The sequence below is a fragment of the Delphinapterus leucas genome, chromosome 19, assembly GCF_059928025.1.
Source record: "Delphinapterus leucas isolate spDelLeu-1000000601 "Yukka" chromosome 19, BTC_Dleu_Yukka2, whole genome shotgun sequence".
NCBI lineage: Eukaryota > Metazoa > Chordata > Mammalia > Artiodactyla > Monodontidae > Delphinapterus > Delphinapterus leucas.
In genome coordinates this window covers 22,556,543-22,567,129 of record NC_143147.1, presented here as the reverse complement: position 1 = coordinate 22,567,129, position 10,587 = coordinate 22,556,543, and the positions used below count along the sequence as shown (strand labels likewise).

Sequence of the window (10,587 nt, the reverse complement as noted above, 5' to 3'; positions counted from 1 at the left end):
GTGCTGCTGTCTTCTCTGGGCACAGACTGGGCACCATGGGGAGCCTCACAGGGTCCCCCCCTCCCAATGCCTCTTATCCAGGATTCAGAGCAATCCTGAGGGTCTGAGATTAGAGAGGAAAATCTAGCGAGGAGGCTTTGAGCCTGGCACAGGGACAGATTTGCTGCCTGTTTTGTGGGAATCACTTACATTTTAGGGACCAGAGCGACCATGAGTGCACAGGTGAGGGCAGGAGCTTATAGAGCTCTGAAGGCATACCCCAAACGAAGATGGGCTCTGATGGCCTTGCAGGTCCCTGGATTTCCCTGAGGAGTTTGTGCAGAGGGAATTGCCTTCCTCCCAGCCTGGAGCCCAGAATGCTGGCCGAAGGCCTTTGCTGAAGCTTGGAGAAGTGTTGGTCATGTGAGGTGATGTCCAGCTTCCCCAGACAGCCTGTGGAGTTCCCTGCCACCACCTCTATTTCCCAGCCTCAGGGCCTTTGCTCAAGTTCTCCTTTCTTCCCAGCACACCTATCCCAGCAATATCTACCTGTGTAAGTGCTATCCTTTCTTCAAGCCCCAGCTCAAAATACCAGCCCCTTTTAGAAGCCTTCCCAGTCCCTCCCCACCCTCTCTCAGTGAGTGTGTCTCCCCTCATAACTTGCCCAAAGCAACTTCTTTGTCCTTTTATGTCTCATGTAATTATTTCCAAAGGGATCTGCCCTAACCCTAACACATGAGCCCCTGGAGGACAAACACTATGATGTACTCCTTTCTACTCACCCAAACCTTGCACATATTAGGAGGTTAGACGCACATATTTTTTGTGTTTAACTCCTCCACTAGAATATCCGCTTCTTGAAGGAAGGGACCTCGCCCATCCCCAGCACTTAGAACAGTGCCTAGACCATAGCGGCAGTTATGAAATATTTGACTGTTGAGTGATGAGCAGATGAATAATACGTATTTTCCGGCTTGAACAAAGCCCTCCGCCCCAGGGAAGGCTATCAGAGGTTGATGCTGGGACTTTCTATCAACAATTAACCAAAGGCCTGAGTCAGTGTGGGTGAGCAGAGTTGGGATCTTGTCTGTAGGTAGCAGGGACTTTTGTCACACTAGTTCCTGGGAGGAAAAAAGTGCACCGAGCTATCTGAAAGCAGGAGTGAAAGATGTGAGTGACAGAACCGAACATGAGGAGCCAGCAGTTTAAAAAAAAAAAGTGACTTCACTTTGACTACCTTCTCTATTCCACCTTGGGGGCCATTTCTTTTGTTCAAGATGCAGCCACTTCACACTTCTCTCCCATTCATTTTGGGGATGACATTTCCCCCTCTTTCCCTTTCTTGCCCCTTGCTGGGTGGGTGACATCACCAGAGCGTCAGCATCAGGCCTGTCTGATACCCTTTCTTGCCTACCTGTCCAAACCAGAGGAGCCTGATCGGCCAGCTGTAAATACTTCATGCACGCAGGGATTATAACTGGTCACATTACAGAAGGTAGAGGAGGAGGAGGAGGGAGTCATTTGTTTCTTGCCCACTGCCTCTCAGCTGTCAGTGAGGGAACCACGTGTGGACTGGGGCATGAAGGCGGAGACTGAGCAGCGTGGAGAAGCCGGCACGCCCAGCCTATTCAAGTTGCTCCGTGGCCAATGGGGTTGGAGGCCAGAGAGAGTTCTGATCAGAAAGTCATCTTTGGGATGACTAAACTTAAAGAGAGAGAGAGAGAGAGAGAGAGAGAGAGAAGATAGGATCTCTGTAATTGGCAAGATTTAACAATCAGAGGGACCTCAACATTCCCAAGTGGAGGCCAGGGTAGGCCAAGGCCTGGACGGCTCTGCCAACGTGAATTACAATCCACGGGCTCTTAAAAGGTGGGGTTTGTGTCTTCCTTGACCAGCCCCCTCATCCACTGCCTCCGCCTGCTCCAGATGACCTGCCAAGCTCTCTGAGCAGCACTGGTCTGATGTGGGAGCAGGTCAGGGATGAGGGTGATTCCCCCAGGTCCCCACCAGGGTCCTCACTCTGCTCCCCTGTGACCACCCCTGGACCTTACCTGAGCCTGAAGGAACAGGCAGGAAAATTGGCAGAGCCAGGAGAAAAAGGACATTTATTTCCATACATCAGGTAAGCAGGGGAAGAGAGCACAGCCCAATGAGTACAAACCAATTGCAGGAGAGAAGGGGAGACAGCAGATGGGAGCGGCACCAGGCACTGCCCTTGGGCCCCTGTCTGGTGGCGTTGGTGGGATGATCTTTAGGGTGGGAGCTGGGACTGTCAGTCTGCATGTTGTCATGTCTGGGATAAGTGTGTGTGGGCAGGGCGACTGGAAGAAAAATGACTCAGGCTCAGGACACAGGGTGAGGACTCGCATCTAATACACATCAGTACCGACCAAAGCTTCCATCTTCAGTTTTTCTGATCACAAGCCCTCAACCCAAGGCCTTCCCTCTCAAGCTGAGATTGTGATCCAGGCAACTTGGACAGAGGGGGAGGGAGGCAGTGCTTGGATAAGCCCTGAATTGGCATTAGGTGGAATGGGTTTACTCTTCAATGGGTCATTGCACTTAACACACTGATGAGACAAAGAAGGGTAGGGGCTAGAAGTTCTGGCTGGTACAGATGCACCCCCGTCTGCGTAGGCCTGCTCAGCTCGAACCCAGAAGCACCTGAGAGCCCCTCCCCACACGGACTCTTAAGAACCTGGGCCCAGCTCTGCTCACGGGTCTCTCCAGCTGCACAGAGAAAGGACTGCTCTCTTAAGAGTAAAGATGAAGCTGAGGTTCCCCTAGTCATTCCCGGTGCGGGGAGGCGGGCCAGCTGCCACCACAGCTCCCTCCCCCTCTCAGGGATGCAGCTGTGATGGAGATGTTGGGTATTTAAATTAAAAAGTAATAAGACAGCAGGCACTGAGAAGAGAAAGCCCTCCCCCAAGTCATGGGGAAGGAACTGCTGTTCCCACCCCAAACTCCTCCCCATGGACCCAGCAACCCGAGAATGTCCCAGTAGGCAATCTGTCCACCGTCCCTGAGCGGGGGTGGGGGGGGGAGGGGGCTGAGATGGAGGTCAACTTGCCGGCTCTATGCAGTGCCAAGCCACCTGCCATCCACGGTGCCCAAGGCAGGAGCAGAAAGCTCTCTTTTCAGAACTGCTCTTCCCTCCACCTCTTCCACGTGGAAACGTCAGATACCCACAGCCTGGGAAGCCCCCTGACCGAAGAGGGTCGGGTGTTTCCCATGCAGATCAGCAGTCAGGTGGGGGAGACCCGTGCCCCGCCATTTCCCGGGAGAGGCGCCGTGGCAGCTGTAGGCCGTGGGTGGGAGGGGTGCACACCACTCCCCTGGGCTATGCGTTGGTCTCTGTCTGCTTGGCCTCTGTGTCGCTGTCACTCAGATAGTTGTGGGAGTATCGGGGCCTGGAGGTGCTGTCGAGAGGGTCGTGCTCATCATCTGACCGGTCAGGGGCAAGGGACTTCCAGTAGCTGGTGGGGCTGCAGGGAGAGAGGAACGAGGTCACAGAGGAAGGATGCTCTTTACCTTCCACACCAAAGCCTTTGGTCCTGAGGAGGCCCCCCAAACCCTGTCACAAATTGAGAAGCAGAAGACTTCCCTAGCTTCCCCAGAAGATACTCAGAGTAGTAAGAGAAAGGAGCATATCGTTTTGACTCTGAAACCTTTTACAACTCCGAGAAAAGCAATGCTGAAGAGCAGTGGGTCTCGAACTTGAATGTGCGTAAGAATTGGCTGCAAGATCCCCGGGTTCTTCCCCTGAGAAGTTTTGATTTGCTAGCTCTTGGGTGGAATGCAGGAATTCTGCATTTTCAACTCCCTCCCCAGAAGATTCTGATACAGGCAGTCCATGGACTGCATTGACTTGGAGACTGCAGGTCTGGTGATTACACGACTACAACCTGTCTTAGTAAAGTTACTCCCAAAAAGATTCCTTCTAAGAAGGACGGGCTTTCCCCATTGAATACTCCCAGATCATAACCCTTCTTCCTAATCAGGTTTTCCTAAGGCCGGTGAGAGTTTCTGCCCTTGACCATGATATCATCTACTCACAAGGAATAGAGACTCAGGATGTAGGAGCTGGTTAAGACCTCTGTTTCAGGGTGGCATAGTCATCCCTTTCTTGGTACCATAATCCAACCCCAAGGCTTTCATCAGGCCAGTGGGAGCCTCTCGCTCTCCCCTGACCAAGATATGAAGCAGCATTACTCCCTGGATGGAGCAGACTCATGGCGTTGAGCACGGATGGGATCTCATTTCCACCTCTAGTCACCTTCTCTTTTCTTTCTTTTCCAAAGTCTTAGAGCAGCCTTCCCCTGCCCCTCCCACCTCCACTGCCTCTGCCAGTCCAAGTGCACTGTAATTTCAGCAATGTTGGAGAAAATGCAGCCCGGGGTGGCTCCACCCCTACCAGTGCCCTGCACTCAATGGGCCCCTCCCTGCCCAGTGATCTCAGGAACGCAGCCCTGCTTCCAGATCCTAGAGAGCTTCTGCTAGGATAAACAGGAATCCTGTGATCCCACTGTCTACAATTCTGATTTAAGAATCTGAGGAAGGCCCTTGTTTACTAGCGCTTTCAAAGTTCTTCTATCTCCAAACCAAAAGAGGAGGACACAGCGTTCTGCAAGAAAGAACCACATGCTCAGCTTTTCCAACTGTGTTGAAGAAAGGATTTCATCACTGAGTATTTCCTGTAATGTGAGACACTGTCTTAGGCACTCTGGATGTGCTATCTTATTCTTCACCACATGAAATGGCATGAGGAAGCTGGTTCAAAGAGACGAAGCACCTTGCCCAAGGTCACACAGCCAGTGTGTAAATCTGAACCTGGGACCTTAGACCTCAAAGCCTTTTGATGACTCCACCTTGCTGCCAGACGGCTGACCTGAGGAGAAAACCAGATGAAACCTGCATTCTCCCCACTGGCCTGGGCGAGAGCCCAGGGGGTGTGTAAAGACAGGTCTCTCTTTCTCTCTCCCTGGGGAGATGGAAGAGTCTGATAGAAGAGCTTGTTCAATTATGCAAAACGGTTTAGGAATGGGGCAGTGTGGTTAATAGTTATCGTATTTCTCATGAACGAATTACCATTTTTAAAGGAATCAGAATAGCACAGAACACATTTAATATAAACTAGTCTGAACATAAATGAGTTTTACTTTGATGGGCCAAAGGCACTTAAGGACTCTGGGACGTCTCAGGGACAGAATTATAAAGCTCAATGATGACTGTGCAACATAGAAAAAACTGGGGTTATTTTAGCTTTTGGATTGTTTGAATTGTGAATTAGCGGGAGCCTGATTTTATTTTCATTTTTTTAGACAGAACTTCTGGGCACCCAATGCTAAGGTCTGCTGTTGGGCAAAGGAAGGAATGGCTCTGTGGAAAGACAGTGGGGTAATTTTGTGGGGAGGGGGGGTGGTGAGGTAGGTGCCAGGGCTGGGACCCAGATGCAAATGGGGTGCTCCTTTCCATCCTCACACCTCTCCTCAGAGCGGAGCTGCAGACCCCACTTCCATATCCCTGTGCCGGCCAGGCGGACACCTGGGTGAACGACAGCTGGGTTTCAACGCTGTTCCGTCCAGATGCTGGGTGCAGTGGCAGAGGCAGCCGGGAGCGCTAAATGCCAGGCCTTTCTCCCCTGCTCTGTGCAGCCACGAGACACGCCTGCTCCCACCCTGGGTGCTCTTTTAGCCAGTTTCCTTTGCGGCTTCTACAGGCACAGCTGTCAGAGAGTCAACAGCAGGCAGCTGGCCCCCTTCCCTGGGGCAAGAGTCAGGGCTGCAGTTTGAACATTTTAACCACATTGTTTCAAAAGCTTTCCTCCTCACAAGCCAGTGTCTCCTGCTCAACACTGTCACAAACCATTTGGTGCATAAGCTAATTCCCACTGGGCGAGCAGCCCCCTCCCCTTGCCTTTGCTATGGAGGCTTTCAGTGTTCTGCATTCTTGCAGAGCCCCATCACCGGGCGGGAAGCTAAACTGCCCCCACTCTTGGCAGTTTATTCACCCAAAGCCAGTTCACGCTGAGTCCAACTAGGTCCTCCCTCCCCTGGACCTTCTCTGCCAGCTCTGTACTGGGTGGCTAGCTTCTGGCTTGGTGCCCACTCTGGCCGCAGTGAATCCAATCCTTGTTGGAGGTGGCGGTGCAGGGTTTCAGGACTACTCCTGTTTTCCTGGTGGACAAGAACTGTGCTGGTGGCTGAGGGAAGAAACAGGCTTTCTGTGTTCTTGTTCTTGCTGGGTCAAGGGTGATGACGGGCTGAGTCACTAGGGTCTGAAATCCACCAGTTGCTGGTCGGTGTGGGATGGCCTGCCTAGGCCCACGTCTCCCTCTTCAGGTACTGGTACCGGGCTCAGAAGGGCCTGGCCCTCTCTGCTTTCCAAACCTCCTCCCATGGCCCATCAGCTGACTTCCCGTGCTAGGGGAGCAGGGCACTCAGCAGGGCTGCGGAAGGAAGGGCTGAGATGGTAGACACAATATTATGACCCCTGCCTTTTCTCACTGTGTACTGACAACAGCTCCCTAGTGCAATTGAGATGCTTCCTACTCTTCCCAGGGCATCCTGCAACCATCTGCCACGTGGGGGGAGTGACAGAGCAGGGGTAAGCCCAAGGGCTTGGTTTCTGAGCAGCTCAGGGCCCACAGAATCTGAGTTGGCCATGAGCCCGGTCTGGGTTCAAGTTCCACCTCCCCCATACCATCCCCCCAATCCCATCCCATCACCATCTCCGAATAGCTACAGGTAACATTCACTTCCATGGGCTCCATTCCTTAAAACAAAACCGGCCCCTTTCGGTAGAACCCCGCCCAAGCTGACAGTGTGCTTGGGCAGCTGCTCCACTGCACAAGAGGCCCACTAGCACGCGACAGGTGTGTGTGTTAGTCCATGCATCTAGGAAACATTGCCCGTGCCCCAGGGGCCTGCGCTCTGGGGTCATACCTCCTGGGAAGCAGCAAGCTTGCGCTGGGAGGGTACCATGCCAAAAACAACTTCACATAACCAGGGTGATCCAAATGTCACCGCCCACCAGGGAAACTGGCAACAATAGTATTCCTGTGAGTCAGTCTTCGCCTTTCTTCCAAGTGGGGGTGTGGGCACAAAGGGCCTAACAGCTAGATCTCCCTCCCACAGGGAGAAGGCTGGGGGAGGCAGGAGAGCCAGGAGGGGGCTGTCACTCAGCAGCTGCTAATTTCTATTCATTAAAACTTTACAAGATGAGCTAAGATGAGGTGACGCTCATGTGTGGGCTTCGGGTAGGAGGGGTGGGGAGAGAGTCAGGCATCTCCAGGTCTGCTGCAGGGTGCGGTGGTGTGGGCGCTGCAGCCCTGTAAGCCTTGCACTCTTAGGCTCGAGACGCATGCCAGAGAGGAGGGTGACACTGCAGGCGGGGGAGAGCTGAGCAAAAGGCCCCTTAATAGCTGATGGCCAGTGACGTACCAACCCACGCCCGGGGGTCAGCTAGAGCCCTTTCCTGGGCCCAGCGTGTCAGGGTCATGGATGGAAGTTCCATGCGGGTGCTGCCAGACACACAGAAGAAACATTTTGCCCATGTGCTCTGCCTTGGGTCGTATGGAGGAGTAGTTGAGGGCAAGCTGAATAGACTCAATTCAGATCGTGGCAACATCACTTACCAGCTATGTAACCTTGGCAAATAACTTAACCTCCCTGAACCTCAGCTTCTTGTTCTATAAAATGGGGCTAATCAGACATTTGTTGTGGGGTTAGTGTGAGGATTAAGTGAATAAAATATGGCACGTATCTGGCGGGGGGGGTGGGGGGTGGTCCCTGGCCCAGGGTTAGGACTTGATAAGTGGGAGCTGTGACGGACATCACCAGCGAGTTCAGCTGACTGGGCTCAGGGCCCAGAATGACTATTCAGCTCAGCTGGCCCCCGCTCTCTGAGGTAGCCAGGAGGCTCTCCGAGGCCAGGCCTGCCCGCGAGGAATGCAGGAAGGGGCCTGGGTGGTGGCGGGTGGGACGGGAGCACGTTAGTTCACACCAAGCGGCACACACCATGCTCTGCACTCCACGCCAGGTGCCACCTACTGCACTAGTCGCTCTCGGGGCGGTACAGGTACCGCATCATCAGGCTGTCCACCTCTTTCTTGCGCTTCTTCTCCTCCTTCCGAGACTGTCGGCGTGCCTGCCCAGCCTCCTTGTCCTCCGCAGCCGGGCCCTTCTTCACGCTCGAGCGGCTGTGGCCTGAGACAGTGGAGTCACTGGATGTCGATGAGGAGGACTCAGACTCCGTCTCTGTTCTCTTCCTTCTCGATTTGGACTTCTTCTTGCTTTTTCGAGAGCTCCCCTTCTTCCGCCACCTGTGCTCCGAGGAATCTTCGGAGCTGGAGCTGGAGCTGCTCGTTCTCTCGCTCCGGCTCTTCCGGCTGCTGCGGGACCGAGAGACGTCCGCAGCAGAGGCTGAGCGGCGGATACTGGTGGCTCGTGCCGGGGGGTCCAGTTGGGCGCTCCGGGTACTTTGGATGCTCTTCCGGTCATCCTCCTCAGAGTCAGGCTCCAGGCTGCTCCGGTGGAACGGGACGGGCTTGTAGCTCAAGACCTCATGGATGGCAGCCTCCAGGTCTGGGTCTAGGTAGGAGTGACGGCTGATGGGGCGGACACTGGAGTCGAGAGACTCATCCGTGGTGGAGGCGGAGATGCGGGGCTGGGGTGGCACCGACAGACTGCGGGCCAGGGATGGGTAGCTATACTGTGAGCGGGCCTCACTCAAGGCCACACTGGCTCCATCGTCCCAATCATCCAGGCAGCTCCGGCCCAGGGACAGGTGGGAATCGGGGCTCTCCCGGCTGAGGGCTGAGGCCCGGCCCAAGGAAGGGCTGAGGGTCCTTGACAGGCTGTCGAGCCTCGAGGTGCTGCGGCGGGAACTGGGGGAGCCCGACAGCGAGAAGCTCGTGGAGGAGCAGGCCCCATCCTCGCCGGAGCCACGCTGTGTGGCCGAGGAGGCCCGGCTGACGGCCGCAGAAATGGCCGAGGCCCGGTCAAAGTCTGAGCCCCACGGCTTCTCCAGCCCCCGGCTAGAGCAGCCCCTGACCCCGGAGAAGACGGAGCCACATTCCTCAGGCTCCTCAGACTTCCTGCCCAGGCCCGGCTCCTCCCTGGGGCCCCCGCGGGCCTTCCGGGGGGGCCTCTCGGGGGAGGCTGGCCGCTCGCTCAGGGTGGTGAAGAGCGAATCCTCATCCCCAGTGCCCCCGATGGAGTCCTTCAGGGTGAGCCGCTTCCGATAGCTCAGGGAGCTCAGCACGGAGGCCGGCCTCTCCTCCACCCCCTTGCCCTCCTTCCCCAGGGTGTTGAGGGCCGCTCTGCTGTGCGGGGGTGAGGCCAGGGAGGAGAGAACCGGGAGTGGATTAGCAGCAGCAGAGAGAGAATGAGAGAGAGAAACAAGCATTAAACATAGAGAATAAAGACACCGGGGGAGGGAGAAGGGAGGAGAACTTGGCAGCAGCCCTGGCAAAGTGGCCGTGAGAGCGTCGGAGGAAATGAAGCAAAATAATTTGCGTCAGTGAAAATAGCTTCATGGAGAATGTCATGTAAATTAGACTATTGTTCTGTTTCATCACTTTTTCCCCTCGAAAACGTTTAGTTCAATTTATTTCATTGTCAACTACCTGGAGCCTGGTGCTGCGCCGTGGTGAATGGCAGTGGGGCGGGGAAGGTGGCATTATCTCCAATAACAAAATGTTGTTTGGCCGAGTAAATTAAACCAATTAGAGGGGGCCGCTGGGTGCTTGCGGTGAGGGGCTGGACTTGGGAAGGGGCCTCAGAGGAGCTGGAGAAGGAGAGGGATTACTTTTTCTACCCAGCTCACCCAGCGCTCTCTGGGAGGAGGTGGAAAGGCGAGCCCTGGGGGATCAGGATGGCTCTGAGTTGGCAGGGCGGAGTCAGCAGGGAAGTGGCCACGGGAGGGGTGGGAGCAGAGGACCCCGGCTGGCCTGTAGGTGAGGGATGGGAATTGGAGACCTGGATTTCAGGGGTAGCTAGCTGCCTGTGTGATCAGAAGACTGTGACTGGGCTGGAAAATAGGGGAGCAAGTTCCCCCAGTGGATGGGTGTTAGCAGAAAGCATGGTGGAGGGCGAGTGAAGAGACCAGAAGAAGAAGAGAATGGGCAGAGAAAGACAGAAATGTGTCTGTAGCTGTGACAGGGAAGTCAGGGGAATTGGGGCCTTTTATGCTGCTATTCCTACTAAGACCTCAGAGGTCCACAGCCAGCCCGGACTGGCCTTGTCCAGGGTGTGGGATCCAGAGTCCCCCTGTGCCCCATTTCAGTCTTGATTCCAAGGGCCCAAACCATCAGGTAGTTCGTTCAACATCTGTTGAATGAATAAATGGGGATGAAGTTAAACCTACACCAAACCAAAGCCCTGAAGCCCGGTAGGAAAACATTACCTCGGAAAATTAAGGGTGCCGCAGACCCTGACTAAGAAGAAACCAGGCCTCCTGTGCTCATCCCATGTGCCAGGGGCAGGCCTGGGCCCCTCACGCACATACCAGGCAAGAGAGAGATGCAGGTGGCGTGAGGCCCACCCTCTTTGGGATCAAGGCGCTGCTCATCCATCCCAGGGGCACGAGGTGGCCTCTCCTCCCACC

At 54.9% G+C, this 10,587-nt stretch overlaps 1 protein-coding gene across 20 annotated transcripts in view; it reads right to left on the bottom strand.

The window, feature by feature from the left end:
• Positions 1-2,067: 2,067 nt before the first annotated feature.
• Positions 2,068-10,587, bottom strand: part of MYO18A (myosin XVIIIA) — a 95,194-nt gene continuing 86,674 nt past the window's right edge. For 17 of the 20 annotated variants that reach the window (XM_089900671.1, XM_089900674.1, XM_089900672.1 and 14 more), the window contains one exon: positions 2,068-3,464. In XM_089900671.1, the coding sequence (XP_089756797.1) occupies positions 3,320-3,464 (145 nt within the window). In that variant the 3' untranslated portion in view covers positions 2,068-3,319. Of the gene's footprint in view, positions 3,465-5,118; positions 6,428-9,390; positions 10,311-10,587 lie in introns of those variants that run through there. The other 3 variants (XR_016388896.1, XM_089900681.1, XM_089900684.1) reach the window with 3 other exon arrangements.